The following is a 13,886-nucleotide window of genomic DNA, read 5'->3' as shown; positions in this document are numbered from 1 at the left end:
CAGCTACTGAGCCCCCATGCTGCAACAACTGAAGCCCACGCGCCCTAGAGCCCCTGCTTTTCACTGCAATGAGAAGCCCTCGTGCCACAACTAGAGAGTAACCCCCACGCATCGCAACTAGAGAAAGCCTGCGCAGTGCTGAGTCTTCATTGCTGCACGGGCTTTCTCTAGTTGCTGTATGTCTCAGGGAACTCAAACAGGGGCTCTGTATCAACCCAGAGGGGTGGGATGGGGAGGGAGATGGGAGGGAGGTTCAAGAGGGAGAGGACATATGTATACCTATGGATGATTCATGCTAAAGTTTGGCCGAAAACAATAAAATTCTGTAAAGCAATTATCCTTCAATTAAAAAATGAATTTGAAAAAATTAATTAATTTTAAAAAATGTATTTACCGATAAAATTCCAGTCTGAAGAATGATGAATTCTTCCAGTCCTGAGGGTCCTTGGAGAGTGCCTCAAGGTCTAGGTGAATGCAGTCTAGGGCCATGAAAGAACCACAGCGACTGTCAGGTAAGAATCAGATGCTACAACCCGAAGGCCAAAGTGTGACAAGGAGCAGGAGGCTCACCACGTTCCAAAGCATCTCACGTGTTCATTAATCACAACAGGAAGACCAGTAACTTTACAGTGGAGAGCCTGGCAGGCCCCACCCTAGCCACATGATCAAAGTTAACATCATCAGGAATGAGATAAAGAGACATCATATTCCTCCTGAAATAATGTACCATCTGTTTGGCATTTCCACACCAGATACATAACCTCAATCCAGTCACAAACAGGAAAACTCAAGGGAGGGACATTCTACTCCCTAAAAATGTTAAGATCATAACAAAAAAAAAAAAGCAAAAAACTTCATTTTTCTCTAGATTATAGGAGACTAAAGAGTCGGACACGACTGAGCGACTGAACTGAACTGGAAGATACACCTAAGTACAGTATGTGATGCTGGACCAGAAAGTTGGGTGTGGCTTCTGCGATAGAGAATATTAGGGCAACCGATGAAATGTGAATAGGCTTTGTAGATTATACTGTTGTATCCATGTTAACTTGTGTTTTTGAACACTGTACAGTTTGGGGAGAGGCGCACAAGTATTTTGGGCTTCCCTGGTGCTTCAGAGAGTAGAGTCTGCCTGAAATACAGAAGACCCAGTTTTGATCCCTGGGTGAGAAAGATCTCCTGGAGAAGGAAATGGCTACTCACACCAGTATTCTTGCCTGGAAAATCCATGGACAGAGGGAGCCTAGTGGGCTACAGTTCATGGGGTCGCAAAGAGCAGGACCCAACTGAGCAACTAACACTTTAACTTTTCTTTCTTTATTCAAGTATTTAGAGGCAGAGACATCCTGTCTGTCCCTTATTCTCACGTTTCAGGAGAAATTTTTATATGTAGGAAGAATGATAAAGAAAATGTGGTAAAATTAACTTTTTTGGTTAAGTACCTTTGTTTAGCATTTGGGAAGGTTAGACGAAAGGTATACAAGGACATCTTTGTGCTAGCTGGCAAGCTTTCTGTTTAGTCCAATACTTTTTCCAAAGAAAAATATTAAGATAGAGGAAAGGAACCTAGATTGTCTTCAAATAAAAACAAATTAGGAGCTGTAAACTATATAAGAATGATTCCAAGACCTTCACATAAAAATTCGTCTCATTGTTTTGTAGCCTAACACCTTGGCAGGAAACTGAGGAGGCCTGGAGACAATGAACACCGTTCATGGTCAATGCCTTTCAAGGTCATCCAGCCCTGATGCCAGAACTGGTGTGAACCAGCCTGGCCGATTCTCATCCAGGCTGTTGCTGTACCTTGGCCCCACCTCGAAAATAGGAAAGTCAGGGCCTCCTGTAATGCCAGACACTAGCTGCTGCTGCTGAGTCATTTCAGTTGTGTCTGACTCTGTGCGACCCCAGAGACGGCAGCCCACCAGGTTCTGCCGTCCCTGGGATTCTCCAGGCAAGAACACTGGAGTAGGTGGCCATTTCCTTCTCCAATGCATGAAAGTGAAAAGTGAAAGTGAAGTCCCTCAGTTGTTTCCGACTCTTAGCGACCCCATGGTCTGCAGCCTACCAGGCTCCTCTGCCCATGGGATTTTCCAGGCAAGACTACTGGAGTGGGGTGCCATTGCCTTCTCCAGACACTAGCTAGCTGCTCGAGAATCCGGGTAGGGCCCATGGGTTGTTCTCTGAGAATCTTCTGCCACAGTTCGACTCTTCATTTGCTTATCTATTCCCTCAACTAGAGGACAAGGTCTGTGAGAGCAAGGGCATAACTGTTGTGGCTGTTAAACACTGCTTAGCATATAGGACACTCAAACTATGGAGGATACACTTACATTTTACGAAAATCAGGTATTCTGGTCCAAAACTGAGGACATGGAGCTGAATGGACAATTCACCAGCCACAATATTTAAGGGCAGGTGTCATAGGGGGTGTCTCCCTGTGTTTGGCAAACAGACCATTAGGGTGGAGAAGCAATTCAGTGTTGGTTTACCTGACTGGGCCTTGATTGATACAATGAGGATAGATAATCAAAAGAAACTCACTTTTTATACAAAAAGACTCATGATGATGAAAATAGCAAACACATATGGGGACTTACTCTCTGCCAGGCATTGTGCTTGGGGTTTTATATCTTCTCTTGTTTAATGCATCATCTTGTTTAACTCCTGCAGCAACCTTGTGAGATGGACACTATTGATTTTACAGATGGACCAACCAAGGCACAGAAAGGCCAAGAAACTTCCTCAAAGTCACACAGCTAGCTGGTGGCCAACCAGAATTTAAGTCCACATGTGCTCAGTTCGAGCCTGAGCTTTTCCCCAGTACACTGATGAGGCTGACCCCTGAGCTTCTATTTCAGAAACTCAGGAGACCCAGGCTTTCTACCTGATGTTCATTAAATATCTGCTGAAAGCTTTCAGAGGCCAGGCACTGAAGACAGCAATGAACAAGATAGACAAGGTCCATATGGAGCTTACACTGTAGCAGGGGAGATAAGCCAAGAATGAGAAATACACACAAGACGATTTCACAGTATGCACACTACTGCAAAGACAGAGCGAAGTGATGGGGGATCAGAGGGTGGCGTGGCCCTCCCTGGGCAGAACTGCTGGGGAGGGGCTTCGAGGCACTGGGGCTGTTTGAACTGATACCTGAAGGAGGAAGGAGCCCCAGCTGAGCACAGATGCAAGGGGAGTGCTCCAGACAGAACAAACTTTGTGGTACATATATACAATGGAATATTACTCAGCTATAAAAAAGAACTCATTTGAGTCAATCTGAATGAGGTGGATGAGCCTACAGCCTATTGTACAGAGTGAAGTAAGACAGAAAGAGAAAGACAAATATTGTATATGAAGGCATGTGTATGGAATCTAGAAAGATGATACTGATGAACCTCCACTGCAGGGCAGCAGTGGAGACGCAAACGCAGAGAATGGACTTGTGGACACAGTGGGGGGAAGGAGAGGCTGGGACGAACTGAGAAAGTAGCATGGAGACATGTACATTACCATATGTAAAACAGATAGCCAGTGGGAACTTGCTGGGTGATGCAGTGAGCTCAACCCAGTGCTCTGTGACAACCTAGAGAGGTGGGATAGGGTGGGAGACAGGAAGGAGGATCAGGATAGAGGGGACATATGTAAACCCACGGCTGATTCATATTGATGTATGGAAGAAACCATCACAATACTGTAAAGCAATTATCCTCCAATTAAAAAAAAAATTTTTTTTCTTTTTTTTTTTTTTAAGTGAGCACTAAGATCCAGGTCAGAAAACTCTTGACTTGTTTGGGGGCTTCCCTGGTGGCTCAGACAGTAAACAGTCTGCCTGCAGTGCGGGAGACCCAGGTTCCATCCCTGGGTTGGGAAGATCCCCTGGAGAAGGAAATGACAACCCACTCCAGTACTCTTGCCTGGAAAACCCCATGGATGGAGGAGCCCAGCAGGCTATAGTCCATGGGGTCGTAAAGAGTCAGACACGACTGAGTGACTCTAAGATCCAGGTCAGAAAGATCCTGACTTGTTTAACAAGCAGCAAAGAGGTGGGAACAATGAACTAGGGGTGGGTATGAGGGCCTGAGGCGGGGCAGACGGTTGGCCAGTACTATAGGGACTTGAAGGTTTTATTCTAAACAGAACAGGAAGCCACTCACAGATTTTGGGCCAGGGAATGATATGACTCCATTTCCCCAAGTTTAAAAAAAAAATCATTCTGATTGCTGAGGGACAGGGCAGGGGGTGAAGATCCAAGCAAGAATGACAGAGGTTTGGAGTACAGAGGTGGCAATGGAAATAGAGAAATCAACACATTCAGCTTTGGGGCTTGAGCAACTAGGAATATGATGGCATGATATGAAAATACTGCTTTCATTTTCTGGGATGGGGAAGAGTAAGAAAGAAATGGGGTGGCAGGGGCAGAGCGGGAGAGGTTTGAAATGTTCTGTTTGAATGCAACAGGTTTGAAATCCTTAGTAGCTGAGTCATAGTGGGGTGAATGGAAGAGGAGTCTGGAGTTCAGGGAGGAGCTGAGCTCAGAGAGGAAGGGTGTGACTTCTGAAAGCTGAAACGGGTGGGCCCTGGTGCCGTGGGGGGCGCCTTTGACTATGGCCTTGCCTCTGTAACACCAGGCTGACAGGGAGTGGAGAGGGGCTGTGCCAGGAGGCTTGCAGATTATGGTGGCACCATGAGTGTGTTCTGCTCTGCCCTGTTTCTCCAGGGGCATCAGCAGCTGTGGCAGTGGGGCTCACCAATGGAAGACCCTGGTGACGGTTGGGAGGACCCAGGAGAGAAAGAAGTGAGAAAGGCAAGCACCTGTCCAAGCAGCTTTTGTAAGGGAACATGCTGATGGGTAGGGCTTCCCTGTTAGCTCAGCTTGGTAAAGAATCTGCCTTCAATGCGGGAGACCTGGGATCAATCCCTAGGTCCGGAAGATCCCCTGGAGGAGGGCATGGCAACCCACTCCAGTATTCTTGCCTGGAGAATCCCCATGGACAGAGGAGCCTGGAGGTCCACAGTGTCGCAAAGAGTCAGACGCGACTGGGAGGCTCAACACAGCAGAGCACAGCATACTGATGGGCAGAGGTGTCCTAGCGTGTGCAGGGTGCACTGAAGGCTGATGGTGAGGGATGGTAGAAAATGTGTGGAGCTGGCAAGAGAGAGATCTGTGCAAATTCAAAGGCCTTCAGCCGGGGAGTACGAAGCCAGTACTTCCCAAGTTTAATGTATGTACATATCATTCACAGATCTTGTTAAGATGGAAAGGTGGACTCCGCAGCTCTAAGGGGCCCTGAGATTCTGCCTGTCTCACAAGCTCCCAGGTGAGCTCCGTGTCACTGGGCCTGCAGAAGCAAAGACCGTTAGTCACTAAATCACGGCATCACCAAGTCTGACTGCGCCTCAGTTTCCTCACCTGTAAAGTGAAGTTCAGACTGAGGCTATTTAAGGCCCTTCTACCTCTAACATTCTTATCCTAAAGGAAGAGGAAAAAAATAACATTTGAATTAAACTGATCTGAGTAGATGACAATATTCTGAAAGGAGGAGTAATATGTTAACAATCTGTGTGCCAGATATACTATCCTAGGTCTTTTTCTCCTGTATTTCATTCATTCTAAGACATTAATTTTTGTCATTTTCAATTGTTTCTAAAACTGATGAGTCTTCTTAAAAATTGATGACATCTTAGATTCAGAGAAACGTGGCAGCATATGTCAGTCAGTGTTACACTACCTGTAAAATTTGCCTTATAGAAGTCTACGTGATTACTCAGGTTCTTTCATTGTGATAATAGAGTTACACTTTAACTCTGCCATCTGTCTTACCTTATTATGCTATAGTCACACACTTGGTGGCAGCAAAACCTAAGAACTGAGGGTTTTTTTTTTAAGCATGGCAAAAGCCCTAAGTCAAAAAAAACATCAAATCTCAAACAGAACAAACTGGTATTGGAGTAGCAGCCTCATCATTCAAATGCTTCTCATTTACAGGGCAGAACACTCAAGCAGATGGAACAACAACCCTCCCAGAGACAAAGGGAGGGTGGAATGGATATGTTCTTAAAATGACAGGGGCTAATGATGAAGTGGTCATAGTGTTTCATGCTAAGAACATGTGGAAAGGACAATTTAAGAAATTCAATTTGCAGTATAGAAAGTGAAGCACCATATTAGAATGATACCCATCTAAATGTTGTAAAAAAAAAAAAGTTATTTTAACAGGATTCACAACAATCTCCAGTGAAGCTGAATTGTAAAGCAATATGTCTAGAGCAGACAGGGGTATATACCCTCAGCATGAATTAAGGGAAACCCTTAGTTTGAACTGTTCTATCAGCCATGCCACTAAACAGAAACCCACCAGGAAAGCAGTGCACAACAGATCTCTGCAGTGAGCACACTGAAGGATGCTCCTCTTAGTTGGAAAGATGCTGCAAAATTCATAAGTAAGTCATCTAGGACAGCTTCTGCTAATTCACCTACTTAAACTATAACACCGCACCAATAAAGTCAAACTCAATCCCTATTTATACCGTCTGCAGGCTTCCTTCAACGTGTCTAAGACCAGAAAATCTAAAACCCCATATCAAGTGTTTTTAAGAATATTTTTACACCTTTTGAATAGATACATCAAAAAGTTCTCTTTGACCAGTTATTTTTAATAAGTCAAAAGATACAATCGGCTGGCTTCAGCAGTCTCTTAAAGTCAAATTAATAATCAACTTCTCTCTATTTGGTTAAAAATGGTCCATATGATAGAAAGGAAGTGACCAAGAACACCACTGTCTGATAGTCTGGGAATAAATCCTGCTTTCTGCACCATGTCTCACCTAGCCACTGATACCCACTTGGCCACATTTCTTTAATCATTTTTCCAAGAAAAATCAATTGAGGAAAACAACATATGAATCACTGGAAAACAGTCATATGATCCAATTAAGTCTCACATTTTTAAAAGGCCAGGTGGCTAGTAGTTTATTGTAAGCAGTGGGTCACTGGACAAGCTTTCAGCTCCACCTGTCAGTACTCTCATCACAGTTACAGGAACTGCCCAAGGCAAGGAGCACAGCTGAGAGCTCAGGAAAAAGATTCAGGGTGAAACTGGATAAGCCCCTGCAGACTGACTACAAAACAGCTCTCAGGAGAGAAGATCCTGTGCGGCTGCTGCTGCTGAGTCGCTTCAGTCATGTCCGACTCTGTGCGACCCCACAGACGGCAGCCCACCAGGCTCCTCTGTCCCTGGGATTCTCCAGGTAAGAATACTGGAGTGGTTGCCATTTCCTTCTCCAAGGAGATCCTGTGAGGCAATAAGATAAGGCTGCTGGCCACAGAATGAGCTATTGATGGGTCTCTGGAAGCAACCTGACAGTGCTGGCTTGGGGCTATTTGTTTTAGCGGCAAGAGGACAGGTCACATTTACTCATTAAAGATTCTAAACAGATAGCCTGCTGAAAAAGAGCACGAGAACCTTTGTTTTATACGGATGCCCCTCTATTATATTACCAAGACACCTTAGAATCGAGTTACAGGAAATATGGGCAAATGAACAATGAAGCTCTCTTTTTAATAAAACCACTCCAAATATACACTGCTACTAGGACCCTGATTCCTGACCTGTTAGCTAGTTGAGGTGCCATGACAGAGTATCTCTGGAGCCCTAACCGTAGGAATGCCTGAGGCGTGGAAGCTGTGCACCAGAGGTTTGTTGAATGAATGACAAAATCTCCAGAGCCTCAAGTCAAATACTTTGCATTTATATACCGTATGCTTTTAAATCCTTAACAGCATGTCACAAAACAATTCTACTTAATGAGATGTTAACTTTTGCCAAAAGGTCTCCAGAGAAAATGAGTTATTAATCACAATTCTCCTTTGAAAGAGCACTGATATATTTAACAAATGAGCCACTCCAGTATTCTTGCCTGGAAAATCCCATGGACAGAGGAGCCTGGAGGGCTACAGTCCATAGGATCTCAAAGAGTCAGACACGACGGAAGGACTGGGCATGCAAAAGCAAGCATACCAAGCATTTTAACCCACAATATGTCATTTAACAAATACAGACTTTTTTTTTTCTTTTCAAAAAGCCTAATCACCCCATCATGGAGAGAAAAACTTAAACAGGAAACACCTGTGCCTTTACCCTAACCCCAACAACCTTGAGTTGCACTAAAGATATCCACGAATGTTCCTGGTCCAGTCACAGCAGACCCACAGTTTTCTGAGCCAAAGCCCTTGACAGGCAAATGTTGAAGCCTCAAATAGATTAGCTGAGTGGTTTCATTTGGGTTGCCTGTGCACGAGGGTGTATTTCACTCTTAACACAGAAGATGATAAAGGCACAGAATCAAATCACCATTGCGTTACCTATTTCAATGTCGCTGTCAATATTCAGTGTCTCATTAGAAGGAAACATGGTCCCTTTCTTGTAATGCTGCTTACAGACTTTTAAAGCAATCCTGTTGTCTTCGCTTTCTCCATAACCAAGGGTTCCCAGAGATAAGTTCCTTAGCCGATGAAACTATTAAAAACAGTTAAATAAAAATACTTATGAGCCTAACAAGTTTCATCAGAAGTTACAGCACATGGAACATTCATTTAACTTTTTTTTGTTTGTCTCATATTCCTCAACAGAATTCCGCAAAAGTAAAATACCAAAAGGTAATTTTCTTGGGTTGAGTAAAAACATACTGCCCCACAGTACCTGAAACTAAAGTAAACATGTGGACAGAGGCTCCCAACTACTCTGAGCCAAAGACAAGGTCCTGCCTATCTCTCTGACCTCCTAGCCCACTATGGGCCACTGGCTCCACCCACCACCTCCCAAGCCATGTGGGCCTCCAGGCAGTTCCTGGAACTCTCAAGGCACACTCCCGCCTGGGGCCTTTGATGTGGCCTTTGCCTAGAAGCCCAGGTTATCTATCTGCAAGGTTCACTTTAGACCTTATGCGAATATTATTGCCTCCAGGAGGCCAGTCCTTATCACCCAATGAAAATTATAAACATCTATCTCTAATATACAGGCATCAACAGGCAATCCAGTCTCCTCCCCTGCTTTATTCCAGTTATCATTTTCGACATACCTCTGAGGACCCAAGCCATCCACACCCACAGCTTACATTAACACAGCTTTCCCATCTGCCTATCTGCACTAACAGGGTTTTACTGGCCCCCATCTCACCAAAGAGCTGGTGCTTTTGAATTGTGGTCTTGGAGAAGACTCTTGAGAGTCCCTTGGACAGCAAGGAGATCAAACCAGTCAACCCTGAATCAAGGAAATCAACTCTGAATATTCATTGGAAGGACTGATGCTGAAACTGAAGCTTCAGTACTTTGGCCACCTGATGTGAAGAGCCAACTCATTGGAAAAGACCCTGATGCTGAGAAAGAGGGCAGGAGGAGGAGGGGGTAACAAAGGATGAGATGGTGTCACCGACTCAATGGACAAGAATTTGAGCAAACTACAGGAGATAGGTGAAGGACAGGGAAGCCTGGTGTGCTGCAATCCATGGGGTTGCAAAGAGTCACGTACAACTTAGTGACTGAACAACAACTATCTTTGTTAACATGGATTTATTATTCCAGGAAACTATTGCCCAGGAACTTAAAAACAATAACTGTATTGTTTATTTCAGAAACATTGAAAAACCTCAAACAAATGACCAATTTGAAGATTCAGTCTAACAACTTCCAAGACTCTCTGTTCAGTTCAGTTCAGTTCAGTCGCTCAGTCATGTCCGACTCTTTGCGACCCCATGAATCGCAGCACGCCAGGCCTCCCTGTCCATCACCATCTCCCAGAGTTCACTCAGACTCCATCCATCGAGTCAGTGATGCCATCCAGCCATCTCATCCTCTGTCGTCCCCTTCTCCTCCTGCCCCCAATCCCTCCCAGCATCAGAGTCTTTTCCAATGAGTCAACTCTTCCCAGGAGGTGGCCAAAGTACTGGAGTTTCAGCTTTAGCGTCATTCCTTCCAAAGAAATCCCAGGGTTGATCTCCTTTAGAATGGACTGGTTGGATCTCCTTGCAGTCCAAGGGACTCTCAAGAGTCTTCTCCAACACCACAGTTCAAAAGCATCAATTCTTCGGCACTCAGCCTTCTTCACAGTCCAACTCTCACATCCATACATGACTACTGGAAAAACCATAGCCTTGACCGAAAGTGAAGTCGCTCATTCGTGTCCGACTCTTTGTGACCCAATGGACAGTAGCCTACCAGGCTCCGCTGTTCATGGGATTTTCCAAGCAAGAATACTGGAGTGGGCTGCCATTTCTTTCTCCAGGGGATCTTCCCAAACCAGGGATCGAACCCGGGTCTCCTGCACTGCAGACAGACGCTTTACCATCTGAGCCACCAGGGAAGCCCACTAGACGGACCTTAGTCGGCAAAGTAATGTCTCTGCTTTTGAATATGCTATCTAAGTTGGTCATAACTTTTCTTCCAAGGAGTAAGCATCTTTGAATTTCATGGCTGCAGTCACCATCTGCAGTGATTTTGGAGCCCAAAAAAATAAATTCTGACACTGTTTCCACTGTTTCCCCATCTATTTCCCATGAAGTAATGGGACCAGATGCCATGATGTTCGTTTTCTGAATGTTGAGCTTTAAGCCAACTTTTTCACTCTCCTCTTTCACTTTCATCAAGAGGCTTTTTAGTTCCTCTTCACTTTCTGCCATAAGGGTGGTGTCATCTGCATATCTGAGGTTATTGATATTCGAATACCTCCCCAAACCCTCACAGGGATTTGGGGATATAGGATTGCTATATCCACCAATCCTAAACTATTAATTATAGGAGGACCTTTACCCAATTCTTATCAAGCTCCCCTATTACTGAAAGACCTGCCTTACACCAGACTTCAAAATCTATATTTGGAGTTTGCACTCTGCACCCTACGGAAAATAGTCAAGGAGCACCCTGACTATTAGTCAAGTCAACAGAACACCTCTGTTACTACTGTTAGCAGTGAATTTAGTTTTATTCTCAATATATTTTGTTTTGTTTGTTTGTTTTTGGTGGGGTGGTGTTTTCAAGGAATCAGCACCTAGTACTATTTCACTTCTTTTCATTTGCCTGGCTCTCCCCTCCAGAATTAAGTTCTATAAGGACAGGGGTTTTGTCTCTTTTATTCATGATGTAGCCCCAGTGTGTTGAATAGTACCTGGTACATAATAGGTACTAAAATATTTATGGATTGAGTAAATGGATGAATGAAAGAATAAGTATTTCTCTCCTTTAAATACTTTCTTCAGGCCTACCAATCTGGTTTCTCAATACTGTCTAGATATGACATATCCTACTCCATATTCTTAGGGTTCAGCTAGGCTTATTAATGATAAAACACCAAAATTGAGATTTAGAATCTTAGATTTGATCTCTCATTCATCACACCTTCTGAGAATATAAGCCTGTTTTTAGCTATTTGGCTATCCGATCTGGGATAAAGTAATTCCCAACAGAAGTGGGTGGGAAGGGATAAATACAAATATAAATCTTAAAAAATAAAAATTTAAATCAGCAAAATCTATTGTATGGAAATGTAGCTATAGAAATAGCAATAAACACTTTTTGGCAGTTAAATCAGAATACGTTATATATCTTAATATGTTATATATACCAGAATATAAGCATAATTTTTTTGCTAAGATAACAGGTCAAGGTCAAGGTCAAGTATCAATATATTCTTCAAGTTTAGATATTAATAATTCACAACAAAAGACTTGCCTGATTAATAGCAAAAAAGATGCTGTCATATGTGTCCTCTTGGGTATACACACTGCAACTGTAATCATCTTCATCTGAACCAGAATATCCTTTCAAAAACAGGTGCTTAAAAGCAGCAGTGTTTTCTTCTTTGAAAGCAACGACCAGCTGGTTACTTAAACCAAAACGAACAAGCTAGGAAAGAAAATCAAATAGAAATATATGTATTTTACCATTTTCCAAGGAAGGCAAATGCCTTCTTACTATCATTAACCCTCATCTATAAACATCAGCAAGAAAAATCTCACTGCTTTGGTTTCTATTAATCATATCAATGTCAAAAGACAAGAATTCTTCCCCCTAGAAACAATCTCATCAAGCTATATTAGCAACTTGAAGTAGCATAAAATTAGAAGAGGTGACCACTCCCAACGACTAATACCCTTCAGTTCAGTTCAGTCACTCAGTCGTGTCTGATTCTTTGTGACGCCAGGCCTCCCTGTCCATCACCAACTCCCGGAGTTCACTCAGACTCACGTCCATCGAGTCGGTGATGCCATCCAGCCATCTCATCCTCTGTCGTACCCTTCTCCTCCTGCCCCCAACCCCTCCCAGCATCAGGGTCTTTTCCAATGAGTCAACTCTTCACATGAGGTGGCCAAAGTATTGGAGTTTCAGCTTCAACATCAGTCCTTCCAATGAACACACAGGACTGATCTCCTTTAGAATGGCCTGGTTGGATCTCCTTGCAGTCCAAGGGACTCTCAAGAGTCTTCTCCAATACCACAGTTCAAAAGCATCAATTCTTCTGTGCTCAGCTTTCTTTATAGTCCAACTCACATCCATACATGACCGCTGGAAAAACCATAGCCTTGACTAGAAGGACTTTTGTCGGCAAAGTAATGTCTCTGCTTTTTAATATGCTGTCTAGGTTGGTCATAACTTTTCTTCCAAAGAGTAAGCGTCTTTTAATTTCATGGCTGCAATCATCATCTGGAGTGATTTTGGAGCCCCAAAAAATAAAGTCTGACACTGTTTCCACTGTTTCCCCATTTATTTCCCATTAAGTGATGGGACCAGACTAATATACTTACTGGCCTTTATTGACAGAGAAGGAGAAGAGAAAGGAGAAATTCAAAGTTAAGCCTGAATCCATTTTTCTTTTTTTTTTTAAATAGATTTTTTTTTTCTTTTTAAAATTTTTATTGAATATAATTGATTTACAATGTTGTAATAGTTTCAGATGTATAGCAAAGTGATTTAATTATACCTCTATATAAATATACACATTATTTTTTATATTCTCTTCCATTATAGGTTATTGCAAGATATTGAGTATATTTTCCTATGACATACAGTAGGTCCTTGGTTATCAAAAATTTGAATCCATTTTTCTTATACTTGCATTTCAAATTAATGGTTCTCAAAATTGATATACATCTGACCCTTGAACAATATAGGGGTTAATCTAAGAATGATTTATAGTCCACCCTGAGGGCTCAAGGACTCAACCAACTGTGGATCATGGACTGTGTAGCAGTGTTGTATTTACTACTGAAATATATCTCTGTCTATGCAGAAGTGAATCTGTGTGGTTCAAGCCTGCTATGTTCAACCCTGCTATGTTCAACCATACTTAGTAAACCACTAATTCTCATGTTTTACTGTTTGATAGTCAAATCTAAATGATCTGACATTTAGAAATTGCAAATATTTTTAAAAATCATAACTGTTTTGCATGCGACTTTTTAAAACCATTTTTGAAACGTGGCCTATATAATACTTCCTCCAGCTAAGAGGAAATTATCATCAAAGAATTCAATCCTCTAGCTCGGCAAGAACTCACATAAGATTTACACCTGACAGTTCCTGCCTCCAAGATCTACAGCATCAAAGCACCACGCAGAATAACAGGGCTCACTCCACCTCTGTGATGGCAAACCCACTCATTGTCACCAAGCACCCATCTTCCTGTGATAGAACTTCTACTTATTCCCCTTAAACTGTATCATAGCACAGGCTTAGATGCCAAAGGCTTTCTTCACCAGGAATGAGTGTGTTCTTTCTGCCTTAATGTTTTCCTCTTAGAATCTAAAAAGGAGGGGAAATTAGCAGGCACTGACCGTTTACCCCCAAACCCAAGGCATTCCACACACAGCCTCTCTCTCCACTCACACTCAGATGG

At 43.0% G+C, this 13,886-nt stretch overlaps 1 protein-coding gene across 1 annotated transcript in view; it reads right to left on the bottom strand.

The window, feature by feature from the left end:
* Window positions 1-13,886, bottom strand: part of MCOLN2 (mucolipin TRP cation channel 2) — a 62,510-nt gene that overhangs the window by 26,412 nt on the left and 22,212 nt on the right. Inside the window, exons 3-5 of the mRNA XM_052636681.1 lie at window positions 11,723-11,896; window positions 8,363-8,516; window positions 395-479 (exon numbers count right to left, since the gene is read on the bottom strand). Coding sequence (XP_052492641.1) covers window positions 395-479; window positions 8,363-8,516; window positions 11,723-11,896 — 413 coding nt within the window. The remainder of the gene's footprint in view (window positions 1-394; window positions 480-8,362; window positions 8,517-11,722; window positions 11,897-13,886) is intronic.

This window comes from Budorcas taxicolor, chromosome 3 (genome assembly GCF_023091745.1).
Source record: "Budorcas taxicolor isolate Tak-1 chromosome 3, Takin1.1, whole genome shotgun sequence".
Classification (NCBI taxonomy): Eukaryota; Metazoa; Chordata; class Mammalia; order Artiodactyla; family Bovidae; genus Budorcas; species Budorcas taxicolor.
This window is presented reverse-complemented; position numbering and strand designations above follow the sequence as displayed.